Source organism: Prunus avium, chromosome 1 (assembly GCF_965620075.1).
Source record: "Prunus avium chromosome 1, drPruAviu1.hap1.1, whole genome shotgun sequence".
In the NCBI taxonomy this organism is placed as follows: Eukaryota; Viridiplantae; Streptophyta; class Magnoliopsida; order Rosales; family Rosaceae; genus Prunus; species Prunus avium.
The window spans coordinates 11433075-11458728 of NC_142284.1; the positions used below are offsets into that span (position 1 = coordinate 11433075).

Consider the following 25654-nt stretch of genomic DNA (forward strand, 5'->3'; position numbering starts at 1 on the left):
CCAACATAATTTTCTTTTACATTAAAGAGATGGGGCTAGTTGGTGTTCTTTCTTAACATATGCATCTAACAATGGTTTGTTCCGGATATATTCCAGCAAATCAGCTTTAACAAACATGAAGTTATACAAATTTAGGAAAAAAGGTAAAACCTAGATCCAAAATTAAAGGACGAATCATACTTGAACCATCCATTTTCATCCCCGCATCCCCCATCACAAACCCACCCCCCAACAAACCCATAACCCAAACTTGTAGACTTGCATATTTGCAATGTATTGTCCTACAGGCAATACAGTAATCATCATGAAAGATTTCTGGATGGTGTTTATGAGATGAAATGGAACAACCCGATCCTAAATTAATAGTTAAACATTAAATTATTCAAGGAAAAGACAATTTTACCCCGGGAATATTGAAATGATTTAAGAGTTGAAAATAAATTGAAATAAAAAATAAAATAAAATGATTTGAATTAATTAAGGTTTTTGAAAATTAAAAATATTATTTAATATAAAGAGGGGCAAAAGGGTCATTTTAAGTTCGGGAAGGAATTTGGAAATTTTAATTGAACCGTTGCGTAGAGCACATTGAGACGAGTCCGTAGACACGTAGTGGCTTGAATCGGAGTTGTAACGAAGAAATGGCGATCAAGAATAGGCTAGTGGCATAATCGTAAATATTCCGAAGTTCAGTTTTTTTTAAAATACCTAGAATTTCTTCACTTGGCAGCTCGACCAGCCAACTTCATATGGTGATTTCTCCCAACTCCGGTCTCCGTTTCAAGCAAAACCGGTCCTAAACAAACCACCACACTTCCCTCTTCCAGCCCCAGCCCTTCTCCGCCTCAATCCACCGCCGTAGTCGTCGGAATCAGCCATGAACCAGGCGGTTTTGGATAGATTTTTCTTAAACTTTTGCCGGCCGTTTCTCCCTCCTCCGGCCACCAAACCGGTCAAATAAGGTATGCTTTTCCACCTAAGTTTCGAGCTCTAGCTGATGGTTGGGTAGGATTTGATTGATTTGTAGCTTAGATAACCCAAAATACGAGTTGAAATTTGGCCGATTTTCAAATTGAAATTTTGGCCACTTCCGGCCATTTTTCGGGGTAGGTCCAAGAACAAAAGTGGTTCCAAATGGGGTTTTACACCTAGGGTAGGAATGGGCCAGCAGTTTGGAGTTTTTCCGGCCGTCGGAATTTGGGCCAGGATTTGGACCGGCTTAGGGTTTCAGAATGATCTCCTGGTCCTCACTAGCACGTAGGTACTTTCGGATTTCAATTCGGGCAACGTTTGAACCCCGAACGGATCTCACCTATTGTGCAATTTTCGGGTTCGATATGTTTGAATTGTTGGATCATAGTCAATTTCATATATGTTGATCTAGATAATTCTAGGATCGTATAGGATTCGACGGATAGTAAAAACGGAGTCCCGGATACTCCGAAAATGCCAACCCTAGGGCTAGGTTTACAATAACCGTCCGATCGTGCGATCGTGAGTTATCTAACCGTCCGATCGAGACCAAACGCTCGGGACATGTGTTCTAGGCATATTGGAACCTTTAGGGACTCCCAGATTTGCTTAGGAGGACGTGGGCCCCGCGGGCTCGGTTGACCGTGAGTCTTCCGAGGCAGTTATAACCTTTGAGAAGCATTAGAATGACCATGTAAGCGAGTCCTGACCGGAAATGAGTTATCTGGGTGGTGTTACAGATTAAATATAGATAGTCATTTACAGACTGCTAAATTGTGCATAGTTTAACTATGAGTTACTTGAAAGTGCACTATAGTATTCGTTGGAATCTATGGGCGTAGTGAATATCAACTTATTGTTTTATTCTTTTATTAGCTTATTTATTTAGTAATTTATTTGCTATTAAGATTATTATTTTAGTGTTGGAATGGTATGATAATCGAAGTTCGAAGTGGTTAATAAACTAATTAAATATTTAAGTGCATGTTCATATTTAATACATATACTCAGTAGCTGAAAATGATGAGTCATGGCCCTTGGTCTTTATCAGAATATGGCATATATATATATATTAAGTATAATTGAGAATCAATTTATTGAAAGTTGATATTAAGGTCGGGATATGGATTGTGAATTAAAGGGAGAGTATTGATATACGTTTGGGATATGGTTTTTCAAACCCACCACAAGGGTACCCCCTAGTTGCTTTGAAACAGAGTCATTTATAAATGATGCCCCACGTGTTTTGGGAACCCCTGAACCTTGTGGTGCGAGGAATGCGGCTCAGGCTGACCAATGGTCCCCTGAGGCCTGCAAGGATTGCGGCTCGAATAGACTTGGTGTCTCTGAGGGCTGAGCGGACTGCGTCTCGGATAGACTTGGTATCTCCGAGGCATGCGAGTATTGCGGCTCAAGTAGACTTGGTGTCTCCAAGGCCTGCGAGGATGGAATTGACGGTATTAATGGAATTGACGGATCAGGAATGAGGGTACGCTTAGGTGGAGAGAATCTCGATTTCGAGATGTTCTTAAACTAAAATAGAGGGAGTTCAGTATATGGCTTATTTATAACCAGTATTTGACTGTTACGTGCATTGGGAAGTTGCAAAATATTGTTTTAGAATTGTGAATATGATTGAGTACATCACGCACATGAGAATTCAGTTTGATTTGCAAAACACATGGAAATATGATGAATGAATAAGATATTCAATTATATTATTAAATAGAAGAACTACGGGTGGCTTGATCGTTTGTTAAGGATACGTAGGCAACCTAGAATTCTAGGTTCAGCCGCGAGGCCAAATGATTGAAAAGCAGTCCAGTTAAGTTATTTTGAAACTTCATACGGTTCTGAGGATGTTCTAAGATTTAGAATCGAGTTTTATTGGCAGAATATTTATTTGAATTATTGAGGCATGAGGCCAGAGTGGTATGACGCTTGATTTTCTTGGATATAAATTATTGCATGCTGGCAGTTGGGTTATATATAAACATACATGCTTGTTTTACAGGTGGGAATGTTTGGAAAATGTTCAATTTAGATGGGAGACTCTGCCGAATTTTCGGCAGAAGTCGCACTTAAATTTCATGGAATTTTGGTTAGAAGGGCAATTTGGTCAATTGTGTCCCGCGATTGTCAGGTGTCGGACATGCACGGGGTTCGGCTCGGATTCCAAAGTGAAATTTGGGTCGGGTCCTGTCATGAAAATTGGGAGAAAAAGGACAGAGAGAGGGGGTTGTTGGCTGTGTGTTTTTTTTCTTCTACTTTTTTTTTTTTTTGGGTTTATTCTTAACTAGTGGTAGCGCCATGATTTCACATTAGAGGGGGCCCTTCATAAAACTTGTCTTCTCTTCATAATTTAATTATCATGAATTTCATATTTTAAATTGGTTAAATACTAATTTCATCATCTACACTATTAAAGACTTAAAAATTAATGAACTGTCATCTATTATATGTAAAGACGACTTTTTTTGAAAGGGACTGTTGTCTATTAGATATAAAGACGACGGTTTTTTTGAAAGAACTATCGTCTAGCTACGCCCATGTTCTTAACGGGTCATTCGCGAATTGTAACGAGTCGTGTTTGGGTATGGTATTTTTCACTTGTTAACTTAACAAGTCATGTTTGTGTCAACCCCTTAACACGACCCCAAACTTGTTACCACCACCCGTTTGCCAGGTCTGAACATTAGTATTGGTGCAAATGGGGTTTTTTCAAGTCTAGATAATAGATGAAGAATGAACACCAATAAATAAATAAAAAGAGTGTTTTAACTTATGTTATCGTCTAATTAGAGCATGAGTGTGATTAACTTCTACGCAATTTGGAACCACAAATAGTTAGCACAGATACCAAGCCTTGGCCATACCATTTTCCCAAATCGCAAGCAGCCTTTGCTTCTTCTATATGAGACAATTTGTATGTAATTGAATATCTTCGTTTTGCACCAACGTTTTACTTTTGTTAACAGATGTATGTATGTATGCATGTATAAGCCAAATCAGTTTTGCTCTCTGTTAGTTCGAGTCACAAACTCACCAGCCCTTCCCACGCAGCCTTATAACAATCCCATATCGTCTGAACCAGAGAAGCATGGATGAGAATGGGCGTATAAAATTAGAAACAAGACGTGGGAATAAGCATACCTTTCTCGGCCTTTTGGCTAAGATCAAGTGTAGTATCTGTTCTTATCAGTTTAATATCTGATACGTGGACCAATGGTCCACACGATATTAAATTAATTTCTTTAGAGGGAGGGTCCACCCACAGTAGCTTGCTACTGGGGCTCTTGCGCGTCGCTCAAGCGTTGCACTACTGCATGGGCCTGGCGCATCCCACCAAATCTAGTTCGAACTTAAAATTATCCTCTCAATTGCAAGCCAACCATTGTGTATTTTGTAACACCGGAGGAAGCATCCTGAGAAAGAGAAAAATATATTCTGTGAATTTGCAGACCTTCAAACTCCGTTCTGGACACCTTTTGTAAGACGCTGAAAAAAGAGGTGAAGGGTCCTCCATAATGCCCAATTCGATACTTCCATTGTTTCTCCTAGTCTTTTACCAAACCTTTATTTTATTTTTTTGATCAAACACATACCAAACCTTGGATACACTTCTATAAAGGTGTATAATTGCAAGCCGCTTTTGCTTCTCTTATAGCCTTTACCACTCAGCCTTATAAGCACGCTTTGGCTGTTTGTACCAATCCCACATCGGCTTGACCAAAGAAGCATGGAAGCGAATGGACCTATAAGAACGGAAACAAGACGCGAGAATAAATATACCTTTCTCGGCCTTTTGGCTAAGATCAAATGTAGTATCTGTTCTTATCAGTTTAATATCTGATACGTGGGCCAATGGCTCACATGATAAGTGTCGCCCAAGCGTTGCACTATTGTATGGGCCGGGCGCACTCCACCAAATCTAGTTCAAATGTGTCCATTTGTATTAATTTTTTATTTTGGTATTTAGGGGAGGGGAAGCTATTCATTCTAGTTAGGACATACCAAGGTTTCTTTGAGGACTTCTTAGTCCTCTTTTTTGGTTTTTACAAATTAGCGAAGAGATCGATCCTTACGAACTCAACCAACCTTCATTGGCATCTATTTGTATTATTTGTAACTTGAAGAAAATTCTGAAAAAGAAATAAACTGTCTATTTGTATTATTTGTAACCTGAAGAACATTCTGAAAAACAAATAAACTTTTTCGAACATAACAAATCTCAAGTTGTATTTCTATATTTATAACACTACATGTACTTGAATAATGCCACAAACCTTATTGAGTAACATTGTTCTTCTGAATTTGCAGACCAAGCCTTCAAACTGCATGTCGAACAAAGCACAAATTGTATTTCTATATTTATAACACTACAAGAACTTGAATAATGCCACAAACCTTGTTGAGTAACATTGTTCTTCTGAATTTGCAGACAAAGCCTTCACACTGCATGTCTAACAAATCACAACTTGTATTTCTATATTTATAACACTACATGTACTTGAATAATTCCACAAACCTTATTGAGTAACATTGTTCTTTTGAATTTGCAAACCAAGCCTTCAAACTGCATGTCTTTGGGTTAGTATGTGAACCCAAATTATTTTTTATGGCTGAAAAGTCATTTTATAAAGCAATTACAAATGTTAGCTTAAATTCTTTTGTTACAATGAAAGAGAAGCGAACTCTTTACTTATCATAATTCTAATTAATTTTTTGACTTGCCCTCATCACTTGAACTAATGTTAATGGCTTGAGGATTAAATTTGTGAATTTGGAAGTTAAGTGTTTCTCTAGATTAATTAAGCTTGTCAAATCGCATGCGTCTCTGACATTTTTTTCATCATTTTTTAGCTAGTGATTATGTCTAGCTTAAAGTACCACATCGGAAATGCACAAGAAGTTGAGAGTGAGACTAATGTATTAAAAAAGAACAAGAGGCACTTCAAAACATACTTACCTGGATGAAGTCTATGAGCGATCAAGAAGGCTCATGGCCTAGGTTGGTGACCTCCATTGCACTTAGGTCGGGTGCCCGCCTATGGTCTCCTCAATGTAGGAGAGCCAACGTCATAATTTGTTGTAGTGGGGGCCTGCGTTCGTGCGGCCCCTGCCTTAATTCAAGATCAACTTTAGGCAACTAGATAGCAAAATAGGCTCATGCCTTGTCTTCCTCAAGTTGATTTTACCTTTTTGTTTGATATAATTGTTTAATATATCCAGTTGTGACATGCAAAAATAATTATTAATTTATCCCTTCAATTCTGCAGTGACATGCAAAATTAATTTTTAGTAAAATTCAACTGGACCTTTTCTGTCAAACCATCCATAAATTGCGTTGTCAATATCAATCCTTGCATATTATAAATTTATAAATAAGTGTTACATATTATGTTTTTATTTGATTAATATTTCATAGATTTGCATGGGCCTGGCGCACCCCACTAAACCTAGTTTGCAATTCTTTAGTTGTAGAGAAGAGCTACAGGCCCATGGTCTATTTGATGATTTCCATCGCAATTATACAATGGAAAAAGAACTAGAGCCCTTGAGCAAAATGGCCCAACAAGCTGTTAACGGGTCGATGTGTAATTCTTAAACCGTTCGTTTATAAAAGGTTTAATACCTTTTAAAGTAAGACCGAGCGCCCATTTTAGGGGTAAAAGAAGCGAACTCTTTATCTATCATAGGCCTAACTCATTTCAGACTTACCCTCATCACTTGAACTAACATAAAGGGCTTAAAATGATTAAATTTGTGAATTTGAAAAAGTTATAGGATAGATTGATAATTAAGCGTTACGTATTATGTTTTATGTTTTTATTTTATTAATATTTCATAAGTTAGTTTAATAATTAGTCTGTATGATGAGATTCCCTTAATCCCTCATCCAACATGAGTAGTGGGTGCTGTTCTGTGGGATAGTTTGTTCCTTTTGTAGTTAGATGTTGTTATAGTGGATGAAGCTTGATAATTATTAACTAACTTTTGGTTAGAGGCAGTGGTGGATCCAGGATTCAAAAGCCATGTAGGCGAAATTTACCTTAAAAACTCGACGATATGAGTGAATTTTATTAATAAAAATAAAAAGATACACCTAGTCAGGGGGGATGTAATGAGCCTTACCCTCAAATATGCATATTTATACATAAATAAAAGCTTAACAAAAGAACAAGAAGTAAATGCAATGCAACACAAAGAAAATTGGTCAATCCCATAATTTTATCCATCAAAAGCAATGAAAACACAAACTCAAAAGACATCATAGCAATATAGTTACTCTCAGCATCATCACGAAATTGTTGGTTAGGTCCATAATCACTGATTTCCTGGAGAAGTATTTTTGTCTCTTTAAATAAACTCATCAAACTTGTAATAGAGGCAAAGTGAGATCCCCAACGAGTGACTCCAGCTCGTTTCAAACTACGACCTTGATTAAGTCCTCTACCTGTCTCAACTTCCCTAGAATCCAACAACTCTTTGAGTTTAGCTTTTCGAATTAAATTTAACTCATTACAGCGCTTAGCAGAAGCACTAACAAAATTTACAATGTTAGTCAACATTGAAAAAAATCTCCATACAACTTTCACATCTTTAGCCGCACCGTTTAATGCTAATTGCAAGCGATGAGCAAAGTAATGCACATAATATGCATATGGACAATCTTGAAGAAACAATGCTTGTAATCCATTCCATGAACCACACATATTACTAGCACCATCATATCCTTGGCCACGCATGTTTTCCACTAGAATGCTGTTATTATCAAGCACTTTGCATATCTCTTGTTTAAGAGTCAGGGCATTAGTGTCTATGACACTCACAATATTGAAAAAGCGTTCACGAATAAATCCATCACAATCAACAAATCTTAGAATAATAGACATTTGTTCCTTACCTGATTCATCAAGTGATTCATCAACAAGAATACAATATTTGTTCTTCCCAAGTTCGCTACAAATTTTCTTCTTCACCTTGGTAGCAAAAATATGCAAGATCTGTTTTTGTGTGTCATGAGCAAGATACTGAGCATTATGAGGAGCCTTATTTAGGACAACCTTCTCAACTTCTATATTCATTCTTGCAAAAGACTTTAAGATTTCAATGAAATTTTTCCGGTTAGATGAGTCAACGGATTCATCGTGACCTCGAAAAGCCAATGCTTGATTTACTAGATACCTAATGCCCTCTATTGTAGTTGTAAGTCGCAACCGATTGTCCATCACTTGTTGCTTTGATTGCTTATCTACCACTGGTTCAATATGAAGAGATGAGTTTTTTAAGCTAATCCACTTTTGCATAGCAAGATGATGTGGTGAATTTAGCTTGCCTACATGACGTTGAAATACACATTGATTGCCACCAATTCTCTTCCAATTTTGAAATCCATGAATAGTAAAGGTTGCATGTGAATGATTCATGTCAAATAGGAAGCAAGGAAAACAAAATGCCATATCTTTAGCAACTGAATACTCAAGCCAAGGGAATTTACTAAACCACGTTTTATTAAATCGACGTAAGTCTCGTCCTTCTAAATGGCTTAGATAATCTTCTAACTCCGGTTGACATGGTCCTAAAATAATATAGCCTTTTCGCACATTATCTTGTTCATTCACTGAATATTGGCATATTTGACGACGTAATCCCAGATCATGCTCAAGATAATTAATATTAAAATCTTGACCACTATCAACTCTTTCAACTTGGGACTCGACAATGGGAGAGTCGAGAGGATTTTGCTTATCACAAAGGGGAGGCATTGTACTAGATGATGACCCATCATTCTTTTTCTTAAAAAAAGAGAACAAATTCTTTGTTTTCTTAGGGTTCCGATTGTGATCTGACATAATAAAAGATCAAACATCACAACCAAAAATCAAACAAATTCTCATAATAAAATCAATGTCTTTAATGAAACATTAACATACCAACAACAAATCAAACATCTCAATAATACCAACATCAAATCAAACATCTCAACAAAGAGGAGACAATACTCAATTTTAAAGACCTAATTAATTTCAACAAAATCCCAAATTATAATTAATTTCTAATTAAACCCTAGAATACTCAATTTCAAATTAAAATTAAAATTAAGATGCATACATGTATTTTAGGAAAACCCCAAAAAGAGAAGATAATTAAAGAGGAGAGAATGAGAAATACTTGTTGCCAAAAAAGGAGAAGAAGCTGCTGAAGATCTTGCTGCTAAGGAGAAAAAAAGTGGGGACCATTGGGTTGCAGCCAGCCAATTGTTCAAGGGGAGAAGAAAAGTGAGGACCGTCACTTGATATAGGGTTTGCTTTGCTCTTTTTATTTTTTTGAAATATAAAATAAGTGGGCATGGCCCATGGGGTTGGAGAATGTTGGCTGAGCATATGAGTTGACAAAGCTTTTTATTGTTTTTGTTAAAGGAGAAAGTTTGAGTGGGCTGGGCTATTGTTTTTGTTAAAGGGAAAAATTTGAGTGGGTTGGGTTTGAGTAGGCAGATTGCATCAATGGTATTGAGTAATATTTGGTTGGCTGTATTGGGTATTGAGTAATATTTAGTTTGGAAAAAAATGGAGTAAGTGGCTGCCTACCCTGCCCTTAGGGTAGGACCGCCCCTGATTGTAATGGATATTTTTAAAAGATACATCCACAAGCCCAAGGAAGTACCAAAAATGAGGAGAATCTAAGAGTCATGAATTAGTAAATTCGAGGAAAGAAGAGGATGAAATTTAATCACATTGCTGCAGTTAATACCTACCATAGAGATAGATGACCATTAATAATCAAGATAAATGGGTAAAAGGGTAGGGAATAACTCAAAATTAGCTTCAACAGTAAATGACTACTATGTTGCTACTCTTACTCTTGCCTAGTATGCGAATCCCTCTTATTCATTGGTTTTGGTCAACATATTTGCATTTTCATGCTCAAAGAATCATCTTCGTACCAAAATATTTGTTGCAAAAACTGCCTCAATCCTTCATTTGAATGAATTCGTTAACTAATTAATTAATCTACTTCTAAAAGAGAGAGAAAAAAACACAAGGAATTCAAGCATTAGGAAAATGTAGCAAATTTATGATGACAATTGAAGGTTAGTACAAGTGTAAATAAGGAACAGAGGATCTGATGAGATAGAGAGGTTGAGAGAGGAGGGAGGGAGGATGTAAGGTTTTTATTTGGACCTTTATTGTATTTTGGCTCTTCTCTTAAACCAACAAAACCCTTGTAATATTAACTAGATTCTAGGTTAGAATCAGTGTGGGTTGAAGGGCTTCCATGTCTCCTCGTTGCAGTTCAAAAGGTAAAATCATATGCATAGATCACTTGGATTAATACATTCTCACTTGTATTAATCCATTATGCGTCAGTTTTTACAGCTTTGTTAGATTCCTTTATTGCATTGATATTTCTTATCTGACCAAAGCATGGGGTTTATTCAAGGGCGGACGTACAGCTAGGCTGGAGTGGGCTCCAGCCTAGGGGAAATTTTTTAATTTTTAAATATGGAAAGGGAAAATTTTAAAATATTAAATATAGTTAAGTTTATTCCTACTCCAATAAATATTAGCCCACTACACCAAATAAATATAATAAACTAATAATAGCCCAATTTAAGTAAAGTAAATAATAGCTTTATTTAAAACAAGCCCACTCCTGAAGCATATAGGAAATAACAAACAACAATTCAAACCTATATAAATTTGATTAGAAGTAGAACTCACGCTAAGGCTCTACCAACTTGACCTATTCTAATCGTATTGATATTGGGCTACACCCACAGAGAGCAAACATAAAAAAATTCTTCTAGCCACCCAAAACGCCATATTTGAACCTTGAGAGCCTAGAGGAAATAGTTCTCCTCCTCTACAAAATTGTACCAACCTATCTTCAGTCGGTTCTTCAATCTCGGTAAGTTTTTCTCTTTTTTTTTTAAATTTTATTTTATATATTCAATTTCCAATTTTAATTGTTGTTGTTAAGTTTTTATGATTTAGGGTTTGGGTGAAATTTTTTGGAGATTGTTGATATATGTTTTATTTTTGTAACTTGAATTATTAATTAGCATATATGAATTTTGGTGTTTGATATTTCTTGTTAGGATATCATGTCACATGATGATAATAGACCGGCAAAGAGAGGAAAAACTATTTATTCATTCTTCAAAAAAAGTGGTAACGATAATAAGGATACACCTTCTGCATCTACTATTCATACTTCAATTCCTGAGGAACTTTTTGAACTAGAATCTCACGCAGTTCAACCTAAAGAGTTTGATATTGCTTCTTTAGAACGGGATCCTGGGAAACGCATTCCAATTTGTGAGCACCCAATCAATCAACGTGATGAGATTCGAAAGGCTTATATTAAGTTGGGGCCTTATCAACCGAAACTTTTTGAGTATCCGAGGACTTTGTTCGGCCAACAAAGACGTCGTTTTCAACATTCTTGGTTTTCACAATTTCCATGGTTAGAGTATTCTCCTTCAACAGATAAAGCATATTGTTTACCATGCTTTGTCTTTGAAAAAAATCCAGCAAGTGGGTCTGCACTAATTACTGATGGGTTCAATAATTGGAAAAGAGTTAATGATGGAAAGAATTGTGCATTTTTGGTTCATGTTGGAGGTCCATCTTCACCACATAACAATTGTGTCAGAGGTGCTCAAGACTTAATGAAATCATCTGAGCATATTGAGAAAGTTATTCATAAACAACCGAAAGATCAAATTTTGAAGAACCGATTACGACTCAAGGCAACAATTGAGAGTGTTCGGTGGCTTACATTTCAAGCATGTGCTTTTAGAGGTCATGATGAATCCATAGACTCAATGAATCGTGGAAATTTCATTGAATTGATAAAATATACAGCACAATGGAATGATAAAGTTGCTGAAGTTGTTTTAGAGAATGCCCCGAGAAATGCTAAATATATCGCACCATCAATTCAAAAGCAAGTTTTACATATTCTTGCTGACAAAGTGAGAAACAAAATTCGTGATGAAGTTGGGGAATCAACTTATTGTATTCTTGTTGATGAAGCAAAAGATGCATCTAATAGAGAGCAAATGGCCATTGTTTTAAGATTTGTTGATAAGGATGGTTTTGTACGAGAACGTTTTTTTGAGATTGTGAGGGTTGAAGATACTAGTTCGTTGACACTTAAAAAAGAGATATCTCGGGTTCTTATGAATTTTGGTCTCCAAATTGATAAAATGCGAGGTCAAGGATATGATGGTGCTAGCAACATGCGAGGTGCATGGAATGGACTACAAGCATTATTTCTTAGAGATTGCCCATATGCATATTATGTGCATTGTTTTGCTCACAGGCTACAATTAGCATTAGTTGCAGCATCAAAAGATGTGGCTCCTATTTGGATATTCTTTTCAACACTGAATTCCATTATCAATCTTATTACTGCTTCTCCCAAGCGCCATGGTGAGTTACAATCTACCCAAGAAATTGATATTGCACATATGCTTGACACTGGTGAACGTGAGACAGATAGAGGGCTTAATCAAATTGGTACCTTGCATCGGCCTGGTGCTACTCGTTGGGGCTCTCATTATGATTCTTGTTCAGATTTATTAAATATGTTTAATGCATCTTGTACAGTTGTTGAGACCTTGATTAAGGATGGAGCCTCTAATTCTATACGTGGGGAAGCAACTGGTACGTTCAAAGCGATGACATCTTACGAGTTCATATTTATCTTGAATTTGCTAGAAAAAATTATGGGACTTACTGATAGCCTTTGTCGAGCATTGCAAAATAAATCTCAAGATATTCTTACTGCCATGAATTTAGTTCGTAGTACAAAAGATGCTCTTCAGAAATTAAGATTGGAGGGTTGGGATACTTTCTTTGAGGAAGTGGAATCATTTTGCAAAAAGCATGACATCGATATGCCAGATATGAATGCTCCTTATAAAGCTGGTACACGTCGTTCTTGTCAACAACGTGATGATATTACAATTGAACATCATTACCGGGTTGATTTATTCAATGATACAATAGATTATCAATGGGAAGAGTTAAATAGTAGATTTAGCGAAGGAACAATGGAACTTCTTATTCTCAGCTCTGCTTTGGACCCTAGCAATGGTTTTAAATCATTTAAGATTGATGATATTTGCAAGCTTGCAGAGAAATTTTATCCTCAAGATTTCACTGTTAAAGAATTACGTTTATTGAGGTGCCAGCTCGAACTTTTTGAGTTTGAAGTACACCAACATGATCTTGATATCTTTCAAAATATGTCTACTCTTTCAGAACTATGTCAAGTATTAATTAAAACAGACAGAGCAAAGGCATATTATTTGATTGATAGGTTGATTCGTTTAGTGTTAACTCTTCCGGTTTCTACGGCGACTACAGAACGAGCATTTTCAGCTATGAAACATGTTAAGACTGTACTTCGCAACAAAATGGAGGATGAGTATCTCACAGATTCCCTCATTGTCTACATTGAGAAAGAGCTTTCTGTGGATATTGATTCAGATTCAATAATCAAAGATTTTGATACACTCAAAGAGAGAAGGGTTCCACTTCACTAGGTAAGCTCTTTAAATTTTTTTGCAATCGAACAAATTTTTTTGAAGTTGGACAATGTGTTTGATTTGATATTTATTTATATTTTGTACTTTTTGGTGTTATATTTGCTTGTAATGTGACTTTGTTTGATTTATAAAATTTTATTTACATTTTTTTTTCAAGAGAAAAAAGGCTTATAATATATCTCCTCTCAAAAAAAAAAAAATATTTAGCATACCCATATAAAAATTCCTGGGTCCGCCATTGGGTTTATTATACTTATTATTGACTATCTTTACAAAATATTAAACCCCTTCTTTCTAAAGACTCTTGATTATTATATTCTTTCTTTGTCTTTTGCACACACATCTCAACTATACTTTTGTGCAAAACTTGTGCTTGTGTATTTGACAAAAGCTTGAGAGTATCTTACTCACTCTCAAACGGCTCTTTGCTTTCCAGGAATCATGTTTTTGTTTTGTGTAATAACCCATACCCTTCCTTACAAAAAAAGCTGTTTGTCTCCCACCTTTTTAAAGTGATGGGATTTTTCCTATTAATTATTCTTCTTGTCAAGCAGCCACATGCGGCTATTGTTGGTTCCCAAACACACCCATGCTATTTGGTTATATTCCTCTCCATACCTTGTCAGCCCACATGCTCTCCAAAAAGGATAAAACAATTCCTTATATTGTTTTGGTTTTTGGAGCCGTTCACTTGTTAAAGTTCTTTTGCCTGTGGCTTGCTAAAACAAAGTGTTTTGAAATAGCTCTATATATTTCCCTTCGGATAGACTTGCATGAGAGGGCTTTCACTCATGCATGAAAATAGGTGCTGCACTTTCCTTTGAAATATGAAGCAGACCATTCATTCTTGATGGAAAAACAGAAACTGCACATACACTTAAAATCTTATGCAGTCATGTTTATAGTTTTTGAAAAACAATTCTAATTTGCTTTTGAGCATTCAAAAACAATTGTTATTACTTTAGCCATTGTGATTTAATTAAGAGCATGGTTATGATTGCATAATTCATTGAAAAACTCCAAATTAAATCACATTGATTTCGGCTGAAGTTTCATTGTTTCATTGTTGTTATTTTGAGTTAAACTATATGCTTCAAGTTCATTACTTCTAGTTTAATCATCACAACACTTAGGTTTCATTTGTCTAGCTCAATCATACTTTGTGATTGAGATAGATGAATATGTGAAACCATAACTCACTTCATACATCAAACTACATGCAACTTGAGCTTGGTGCTCTTGAGAGGATCTGCTGCTAAGAGATAAAGAAAAGGTGCTTGCTGAAAGGTTGGATTGTAGCTTCCTATAGGTGATAGATGAGCTAAGTCTTCTTTCGTTTTTCTTGTATTTCTTAATTGAGTAGATTGGATCTCTCCTGGCTTGGTGCCCCCAGTTTTTCACCCTATTGGGTTTTTTGGGTCAACAATTATCGTGTGTTATTTACATTCCGCTATTACTAGTTTTATTTTATTAACCACGAAATTGCTTGTGTTGGTGCTTATGTGCTTTTGAAGAAGTGTTTTTTAAAAAGGGTAGTCTTTTTCTTCTCGCCTACTTCACCCCCCCTCTGTAGGCTTTTAGAGCTTAGGGCCTGGTTTTACAGAGGAGGAGGTAGTTCAAGAGTTGAGAGAGAGAGCTCTGCTTGCCCGAAAAAAGAAAAAGGGAAAGAAAAAAAAAGATTTTCTATTTAAACCCCACACTTCTCTTAGTTCACCTCATGTTCACCCCATCTTTTAATTTAAATTTTCACAATTTCTAAGAAAACCCCACTATCTTCCCAAACTACCTTTAAATACACCCCAAACTGAAAAAATAAGAAATAAAAGAGATTTTCTATTTAAACCCCACAATTTTCTTTGTTCCCAGCAAAACAAACACAAACAAATAGAACCCTAAAGTTGAAATTTAATACTTTCTAGAGAAAGAGAACAACTTTAACTCTCTCCAAGAACTGTAACTGGAATTCCAACACTTGGGTATTGTTGAGTTGATAATCAACAAGCCTTTCCATCAACTCCCACGCATATTTAAAGAGGTAGGCTAATCAATTTTCTATGTCTTTTAAAGAAAAGAGTAATCTGGCAATAAGATGTAGAGAAGTTTGTATTTTTCTAAAACTTGATATGAAGAATGGTGGGGTGTGTGGGGTGTGTGGGGTGTGGGGTGTGTATATAGATGTACTAGGGTTAATTATTAAGTTGGATGACCTTTTTTGTCTTTTTACACAATAATAAAACTTATAGTTTAATGATTTAAGTATTGGGGTGAACAAAGAGAAGTGCGGGGTTTAAATAGAAAATCTCAACAACAAAAAACCTAAAATATGAGGGGTAAAAGAAAGAAGGAAGGGTGTAGACGATGATGTATACGTATAAGTTTTTAGTTGGTACTTGGTACAATGGCACGGTGGAGGGCTTTTAGGCATGGTTTTTAAGTTATCCGTGCCTTTAGTGAAGATGGTGGATGACTTACTTGGTCTTGCTAGGCCTCGACTCATGTGCGGGGCTTAGTTGTTTTCTGGGGGTTTCCCTTATTTCACCAAAAAAAAAAAAAAAGATGGTGGAGGGCTTTTAGGCACGGTTGTTAGTTATATGTGCCTTATTTGTTAACTTATTCAAATAATTAGTCACAAAATTTATTAATCCGTCCCTAATAGTATTTTATAGAGACTGTTTCTATTATCAGTCCCTAATAACATTCAATAGAGACTGTTTTTATTTGGGTCTCTAATAAAGGGGTCCCTATTGAGCGTTTTTCTAGTAGTGTACAGTCCTTTGTCTCCAACATTATAGCCCTTACCACTCAGCCTTATAAGAGCAACTCCAGCGAGGAGCTGAGCCCAGGGCTGGGGTGAGGCAAAAAAAAAAAGAGGCTCCAGCGAGGAGCCTGTTGCATTCCTAAAAGGACACAAATTAATGTGCAAACAACCAATTAAAAATACCCGCAAGTGCACGAATCTAATGAAGTATAGATTATGTAAGTACGGGGTCGATCCCACGAAGAACTTGTCGGTTTCCTATAAGTTCTAATTTGAGTACGTAAAGAACACTAATTTTACACAACACACAAACACAATACAAATTGGAAACTAAAAATGAAGTAAGGAAGATAAAAGAAATGAAACAACACAAGAAAATAAAGAAAAACACAAACAGCACTTTCTATCACCCGTTTATCACCATTTGGACAGATTCGTTTCTCTGTTTTTCAGTTTCGACCTCTGTCCAGTTTTTGACCTATAACTTTCCAACCGTTTATCCAAAATTCACGTTCTTTATACGGTTGGAATCAGCACAGAAAATGCAAGAACACAACGCGGACCAAAAGTCCAAAACAATTACGAAACAAACAAAATTCAGTGACAAAGACACAAAACGTGTCAAACACGCAACTCACACACACATTGGGGGGGTTTTTTGATTTGGTTCAAGTGACCTATTTCTATTGCATGAAAGTAAATGGACTTTGAATTTAAATGTGAATGGCAGAGATGAATTATCAAAATGTGAAATTAAAATGTAACAAACACTAGGGTTTCGGAATCCACCCTAAACAATTCTACCCATGTTCATGGATACTCAAGTGATGAACTCTAAATGTATTGATGAAGATGTTCGCAATCAAGACCATGGGTCGTGGCTCAAGACGCATTGATTCTCTCTAATATACGTAAAGTGCATGGTTCGTGCTACAATACTTGTGCCCTCCTCATAACCGAACCTAGGTATGGTTCGTACTTCGATTCGATTGCAAGGAAAACCCATTAAGTTCAAAGAGAATATGAACATCACAAGAACCCTAATAGCATGGTGTTTACATTAGGTATTCAAGAAACCAATTCACATGGATGGTTCTTACTCCATCCATCTATTGCTTAGGAAAACATGAAGATACACATAATCCCAACAACCTCAAGAAGCATGCTTTCAAAGGTAATCAATCAAGGAAAACACACATCAAGGATAGATTAATTTGGTGAATTGGAATTCATCAATTGTTGTCAAGAAACCAATTCACATGATGCTCACTTAAACAAGTTCAATCATTTGTTGCTAATTAGAAATTGTGTTCTTGGTTATCTTACACAACTTCTCAACTTTAGCTACATGCATACAACCTAAGGTGATTAAGCAAAGGAAGCAAACACATATCATAAAATTCAATTAGTGAATGGGGTTCATCAACAACATCTAGAAATTCATACACTCAAGCATCAAAACAATAAGGTAATCATGTTTAGGGCTTCAACCTAAGCCCTAGCTATGGAGTTTAGTTCCTCATAATCATTTCAAACACAAATTCAAAATGAAATTAGAAAGAGTTTACAGATTTTCAGAAAATGATGAAAGCTTCAAGATCATCAATGGTGGAAGTCTTCTTCTCCACTTTTCTTGACTGCACCTTGTCTTTCTCCTAGCTCCAAGCTCCAAAATCTGCTCTCAATTGTGTAGAATGGTGGAATACCCTCTCTCCCGTTGCAAAAACTCCCCCAAATCTGATTGCAATCCCTTTTGACTTCTCTCTCTCCTCCTTTCCAGCTTTTCTTTTAGTATAAAACTTATTCTTTCTCTAAAGCTATTGCCCATTGTCCCCTTGCAAATGATGAAACCTTGTTTTAAGGTATAATCCAAGGCTCCAATTGACTCAGGAAATGCCACTCAAATGCAATCCATTGTTACCAAAAGGTGTGGTAACAAGTAGAAATAAAATGCTATTAAGTGGGGGTGAAAACTGGGCCAAAACAAACATCCAGAGCCAGCGTCAATTGTCCGATCAGCTGGATAGGCTACACTTGCCCAATGGAGCTCAAATTTGGATATGTTGTAGTTAACATCCATTGGAACAAGTCTTATGAAGATCATCACCTCATCCAAGGACCGGAACATGCTGATCCAAGGCCACGAAGTTGACCTACGAAAATGAACAAAAACAGAATTTATATCAAATAATGCACTTTTAGCTCATTTTCATACAAACCAAGGTAAAACCTATTAAAACACAAAAAAGAAGTAAAAAGCTATAAAATGTCAAGAACTAACTCAAAATAGTGGGTGAATAACATGAAAAATCATGTGTAAAAATGAACCGAACAAACTTCCCAAACTTATCTTTTGCTAGTCCTCGAGCAAAACAGAAATTAAAACAAGACTCGAAACAAAACTTTCCGAACACTTTCTAAGGAGAGAGCAACTCATGCAAACGACTCAAAAGTTTTCATAAGAAAAACTCAGTTTACACATTATTCACAAGGCGGCAAAATTCATAACACAACATGCTCAAGTGTAGTAGTGTGATGGCCAAATGGAACTCATTCTCCAATTTCAGTTTTCACACAACTTCAAAAATCATACCAAGCACAAATGTAACTTCAAATCTCACCAAAGTTGTCCTCTCACAAATGAATCACTCGGAAGAGGGTTACAATGCATCACTCAATACTAAATATGAGAATAGAGTTAAACCATACGGGACTTAACTCAAAATTAGCAAGATGAAAAACATGCATGAATATGATCTCAAGAAGGATGCTAAACACTTAAAAGCTGAAAAATGTGTGCAAATCAACCACATGACATTTAGGATCAATTTAGGTCTTTATTATAGGTTGTAATGGGGCTAAGGGTGTAAGGTGAGTAAGAAATGAAGGATATGGATACAACAAAGTCCAAGGAACTCACAATGTAAGAGCATATAATCGTTGACTAAAAGACTTTGAAACATCACGCTTGAGATTTTCACTCAGTTTTTGGTGATCAAATAGACCACAAAGCCTTATACCTCCACTAATTATGATTCACACTCCTTCCTTCCATTTGAACAACCAAGAAACATGGAATTGAAATTGAAACCATTGCCACTTAACCACGACTTTTCTCTTTTCTTTCACCCTTTGAGTGAAGTACTTTTTTTTTTTTTTTTTTTTTTTTTTTAAAGAATGTAATAACCCTTCCCAAACTTAGCATGAAAAACACATCTAAATTAAAGCTCACGAGTTCCTTAGAAAGGTGAATTCTTGTTTTTCAGGCTAAGGCTAGAAGTAATAATTGGTTACTTGAAAGAAAAGGCATACATATAGGCTCAAGGTGGTTAACAATGGAAAATCATGCTTAAGCATGCATAGGGTTAGCTTGAAAGGCACAAACGGTCCAAAGAGGGCCTTAATATCATTTCTCAAATGTCATGTAATCAAATTGCACAAGAATGAGTAACTTTTAAGTGCTCAACCAAATCAATGAATAATGAGATCAGACAACAACTCAGATGACAAGAAAAGTAAGAATATGTGTATAACACTCATGAATTGAAGCACAAGGCTCAAAGCTCACATTATATGGTTATACAAGTCTAATTCATGCTTGATACAATTCTTTGGATCATGCAAGTCCCTCAACTGGAGAATTATGAAACAAATGGCAAGTGCATAGAGGGTTTCAAACATATCATGCTAGAACGATGCCATTTAGTGAATAACAAATTATTATTTTTTTTTTATTTTTTTTTTTTAACATCTTCAATCAAGTCATGTAAACATTCATCACAATCTCATCATATATGTCCGGAAAGTGACTTGAAAACAAAAAAGACTCAAAACTGAAAAGAAAACAGAACAAATTAAAGCAAGAATTTAAGCGAAACAAAAAAGACTTGCTATCCCTTCCCAAACTTAGAAATAAACATTGTCCTCAATGTTAAAGAATTCAGGCATTAACAACGTTATAACAAGAAATAAAGGGAAAGAGCAAGTAAATACAAAAAGAAAAAAGAAAAACAACTACAACACGGTTGCAAAACAAAACAAAACAAAACAACACCAAACAAAACCAAACAGTAAGCCCTAACAACAATCTTACACATGCAGAAAACCAGCCCAATGAAATGCACAAACCAAATGAAAGCCCAACCCAAACGAAAGCCCAAAAGCGAAGAAAGTAAATAAAAAAATAAAAAAAATAAAAAACAGAGAAACCAAGTCAGAAGCACAAAGAGCGAGGACTCAGTAAAATAGAAAAAAGTGGGCCCTGAAGTCTCGGCACCTGTGAGTCACGGGAAACAAAGTGAGAGACGTGTCGACAAGCAGCGGTCTCTCTCTCGGTCCCAAGCCAGAATTATTGGCTTCATAGGAAGGTGTGACGACTTTTGTTTCTCAAAAGTGCTGAAAGGCAGAACTGTAATTAAAGGGGTTGGGGACCAGGTGAGGTGACCTAAGGGGATAGGCCGTAAGGGCCGCGCAAAACGCAGAAGCGCCGTGTCTAGGGTTACGTAGAAACTAACTCTATAAAAGAAGAAGAGAAAGAGTTGGGGAAAAACACACAAACGCAGAAACACACAACAGAGAAAAGAAAGAACAAAAGAAAAGAAAGTTCAAATGGCTTCTTCCTACCCATTCTCGCTGGATCTCAACCTAGCTCCACCGACTCAGACTCGGGGCCAAGCAGTGGCACCAGTGTGGATGCCCTACTTTGCCTCTGCACGGGGGCACGTGACAGTGAATGACTCGATACTGCTGGACAACGATGTTGCCCTTGGAGTTGCTAGAAATCTAGTAACTCCCAAGGATATACGGGTGCTGGGATCAAGGGATGACAACCGGGTCGTGAGCGATGCTCTGGCACTAAGCGTGCAAAGCACCGCAACAGTCGCAAGTGTGGGTCATCGCCTACTTGCGAAGTCCCATGAAGTGGAGGTGCTAAGAGGTCAGTTGGCGGCGGAGCGAAGTATGGTGGAAGAGTGCCAGAGTATTATTAAAAGTTTAAAAAGGGAAAGGGCAAGGATAGTGGAGGTGAATCGACACCAGCTAGAGGCGTTTCGGGAAGAGAACCAAAATCTCTCAAAGATGGTAAGTGTTTACGCCCATGACATGAGAAAGCAGCTGGAGGACCTGGACCAACCGGGTAAACGCAAGAAAACCGATCGCGAGAGTAGGTATGCTCAAGCTAAGAGTGCGATCTTTGGGAGCTCGAGTGATGAGCCCCAAGAGGCTGTGCGTGAAGCCCCGGAAGAGGATAGCCATAGGGCTAAACTCAAAGGTCCAATGGCCGAGACACCGAGCACTGTGAAAGAATAATTTCTAATGTATTAGTGGTGTGCCTGGTTGTCTTTGCCCTTTCCGTGTATTTGTTTGTTGTTGTTGTTTTTTTTTTTTTTTTTTTTTTCAGAAATAAAAGAAAATGAAGTTGCAAAAGAAAAAGAAGCACACTTCCCAAACAAAACAAAGACGACAGCCGAAAGGGAAAACACACTTCCCTAACTAAAATAAGACAAAGGTGATAGCCGAAAGGGAAAGGCAAAAACACAAAACACTAGAAAAACACGGAAAAAAGAAAAGTAAAGTGAAAGTTAATGTGCTCCCCCTTGAAGCGATTAGGTCGAGCATGCCCGGGAAATCTGAAATGGCGTTGGCTCTCCCTCTCATCTGCATATGTCTATTTAAGCCACGCCTCTGCAAGCGGAAGAGTACCCTGCAATTCTTTCTGCAAACTCAAGGAAAACCATCAAAAACATCCAAAAACAAAACAATGGCATCCACATGTACTCACCTTGATGATCTCAACCTTGAGCTGTCACTAGCACCACCAAATTCCCAGATAAGGGCTCCTCCAAACCCTATCTTCCCAAACTCCTCATACCACCATGGCTCGGCCTCAAACTTCTCTGAGGTGGTGCCGCGAAGGGCAGTAATGCCGGAGGGCATGACTGTCAGCAGACTGACAGTTGCAGATCACCTGCATGTGGCGCAGAGGTCTGACCAGATGGCAGTGGACGAGTCCCACAATCTAACCGTGCTCAACGCGGTCTCGGCCACAAATTTGGGCATGCGCCTACTGGCGAGAACACGAGAGTGCGGGGCACTGAGTGAGGAGGTGGCGGCCCTGAAAGCTCTGGTGGCGGACCTGCAGAAGCGGCTCTACAGTGCCAGCCAGCATGTAGAGATGCTGCAAAAGAGGAATGAAGATCATGTAGAGCTTTTGCAGGTTCTACAAGCAAGAACAGACAGAGGCAATTAGCAGAAGCCTCAGGTGGTGCAAAATGCAACAATGAACATGTGATTGAGAAATTTATGTTTTTTTTTTTTTTTTTTTTTTTTTCAAGTTTGTGTTTGGAATCACATGTATGGAATGAAATAAACATTTGAGCCAAAGTTCAGTGTGTGCAATCATGAAGCAATTTACTTCCCAAACTTAACAACAAAATAGAAACACAAACAAGTAAAGGAAAGTAAAAGTAAGAAAAACAAAGAGAAACAACAAGAAAATCGAAATTACCTTGGTTGGAGATTGAAATCCTAACTCAAAAGGAAAATAAATAAATAAAGTAAAATAAAAGTAAGTTTGAGTCTAGAGAAACTCCACTTTGAAGCGATTAGGACGACAACAAACTTCTTCTATTCACCTTGGGTTGCCTCCCAAGAAGCGCTAAGTTTAAAGTCTTTTGCCGGACTTCCAACATACTTGGGTCACTTGGGGGGTTTTGGCTCAATCGCCTCCTTGTGCCGAACATGAAGTTTCTTCAAATCCCTTTGCCATCTAATCAACCCATTTCGTATTCTTTTCTTTTTATGCACATGAGTAGGTTTCAAAAGCAATTTTAAGCGCTCTTCAATACGTGGATTAGATGGAGGAGGCACAAATTTAGGGTCGGGTGGCCTTCTCATTTGAGTAGAAGGAGTGACATTGAACATATGATTGGTGCTTGGAACATGGATGTTCAGCTTGTCTTCCTTTAGTACTTCAAAAACAGAATATGGCATTAGATTAATTGAAGCACCGAAATCAATTAAAGGTTCCTCAAATAATTTATCACCAACTATACAAGGAATTGTGAAACTTCCTGGATCTTGCAAATTGGGAGGAAGCTTCCTTTGCAAAACAGCAGAAACCTCTTCCGTTAATGCAACAGTTTCGCATTCCTTGAGCTTGTTTGCATCCAAGGAAGGAATATTGACTTGCACTTGCTTGAAAGTTTCCAATATGTCATTGGCATGTTGATTTTTCCTAGAACTCATCAACCTGTGAGGAAAAGGAGCATGTAAGATATCTTCATCAGTAGGTTCACGACTTACCTTCTCCTTTCTTGCCCTTCTTGCAAGTTCATGCTTTGGGATCCACTCAGGTGAAGATGCTGCTTGTTTATCTTCCCCCTTGTTGATTTCATCATTTTCCTTAGGCCCAATCACTTGCTCAACCTGCATTTCATCAACATTGTGAATCAAATTTTTAGAACCATCAATTTCACCAATTACCTTACCAGTTCTCAAGGTAACTGCTTGAACATGCTCACGCCCATTTTGTATCACTGTTTGGCTAGACATTATCCTAGCTTCCCTTTGACTCAAAGATGTGACAATTTGCCCCACTTGATTTTCTAGATTGGCAATGGCCTTAACCATTTTCTGCATGTGGGTATCATTCCTCTGCATATGGGTGTCATTCCTCTGCATGATGAAACTATCTGTGTGTCTAACCATTGAAGCAACAATTTCTTCCAAAGTTGGTCCTTGAGGTGGTTGGTGAGATTGACTAAGTGGTGGTGGATTATAATATTGGGGTTGACCATAAGGTGGACAAGTATTATGTTGGCCTTGATATGGTTGATATGACCCTTGTTGAAAATTTGGATTGTCGGTCCACCAGAAGTTTGAATTATTTCTCCACTCCGAATTGTATGTTTGTCGGAAATATTCATTCATAGGCAATTCATTATGAAATGAGCCAAAAACATTTGCTTCTTCCATCACAAATTTATTGGAGTATTCTTACATAGTAAGTTCCACAATTTCAGTTGCGGCTGCCATTGGAGATGGTGGAGGTGACTCCTCGGATGTTCCTGTAAGAAAAAGAAACAAAAATAAATCAAGATAAAATGAAACAACAATCAATAAACAAAAATAAAACTAAGTACTCTAAACATACTCAAACAAAACAAATAAGCAACCGTGCCAGTTCCCCGGCAACGGCGCCAAAAATTGTTGCATTCCTAAAAGGACACAAATTAATGTGCAAACAACCAATTAAAAATACCCGCAAGTGCACGAATCTAATGAAGTATAGATTATGTAAGTACGGGGTCGATCCCACGAAGAACTTGTCGGTTTCCTATAAGTTCTAATTTGAGTACGTAAAGAACACTAATTTTACACAACACACAAACACAATACAAATTGGAAACTAAAAATGAAGTAAGGAAGATAAAAGAAATGAAACAACACAAGAAAATAAAGAAAAACACAAACAGCACTTTCTATCACCCGTTTATCACCATTTGGACAGATTCGTTTCTCTGTTTTTCAGTTTCGACCTCTGTCCAGTTTTTGACCTATAACTTTCCAACCGTTTATCCAAAATTCACGTTCTTTATACGGTTGGAATCAGCACAGAAAATGCAAGAACACAACGCGGACCAAAAGTCCAAAACAATTACGAAACAAACAAAATTCAGTGACAAAGACACAAAACGTGTCAAACACGCAACTCACACACACATTGGGGGGGTTTTTTGATTTGGTTCAAGTGACCTATTTCTATTGCATGAAAGTAAATGGACTTTGAATTTAAATGTGAATGGCAGAGATGAATTATCAAAATGTGAAATTAAAATGTAACAAACACTAGGGTTTCGGAATCCACCCTAAACAATTCTACCCATGTTCATGGATACTCAAGTGATGAACTCTAAATGTATTGATGAAGATGTTCGCAATCAAGACCATGGGTCGTGGCTCAAGACGCATTGATTCTCTCTAATATACGTAAAGTGCATGGTTCGTGCTACAATACTTGTGCCCTCCTCATAACCGAACCTAGGTATGGTTCGTACTTCGATTCGATTGCAAGGAAAACCCATTAAGTTCAAAGAGAATATGAACATCACAAGAACCCTAATAGCATGGTGTTTACATTAGGTATTCAAGAAACCAATTCACATGGATGGTTCTTACTCCATCCATCTATTGCTTAGGAAAACATGAAGATACACATAATCCCAACAACCTCAAGAAGCATGCTTTCAAAGGTAATCAATCAAGGAAAACACACATCAAGGATAGATTAATTTGGTGAATTTGGAATTCATCAATTGTTGTCAAGAAACCAATTCACATGATGCTCACTTAAACAAGTTCAA

General features: G+C 37.1%; 2 protein-coding genes, 2 non-coding genes and 1 pseudogene across 4 annotated transcripts; 4 read left to right on the forward strand and 1 right to left on the reverse strand.

The window, feature by feature from the left end:
- The first annotated feature begins 4121 nt into the window (after positions 1-4121).
- On the forward strand, positions 4122-4318 carry LOC148297297 (U2 spliceosomal RNA). The gene has a single exon (XR_015833366.1). It is a non-coding gene; the product is annotated as a U2 spliceosomal RNA (small nuclear RNA).
- A 442-nt stretch (positions 4319-4760) lies between these two features.
- On the forward strand, positions 4761-4898 carry LOC148297298 (U2 spliceosomal RNA; annotated as a pseudogene).
- A 1035-nt stretch (positions 4899-5933) lies between these two features.
- Positions 5934-6095, forward strand: LOC148297299 (U1 spliceosomal RNA). Its single transcript, XR_015833322.1, has one exon. It is a non-coding gene; the product is annotated as a U1 spliceosomal RNA (small nuclear RNA).
- Positions 6096-7109: 1014 nt separating this feature from the next.
- On the reverse strand, positions 7110-8204 carry LOC110750183 (uncharacterized). The gene has a single exon (XM_021950471.2). It carries the CDS (start codon positions 8202-8204, stop codon positions 7110-7112), a length of 1095 nt encoding a protein of 364 aa, XP_021806163.2.
- A 1849-nt stretch (positions 8205-10053) lies between these two features.
- On the forward strand, positions 10054-13531 carry LOC110750247 (uncharacterized). The gene is made up of 3 exons (XM_088246155.1): positions 10054-10066; positions 11862-12227; positions 12321-13531. The coding sequence occupies exons 1-3, from the start codon at positions 10054-10056 to the stop codon at positions 13529-13531; spliced, it is 1590 nt and encodes a 529-aa protein (XP_088102281.1).
- Positions 13532-25654: the final 12123 nt, after the last annotated feature.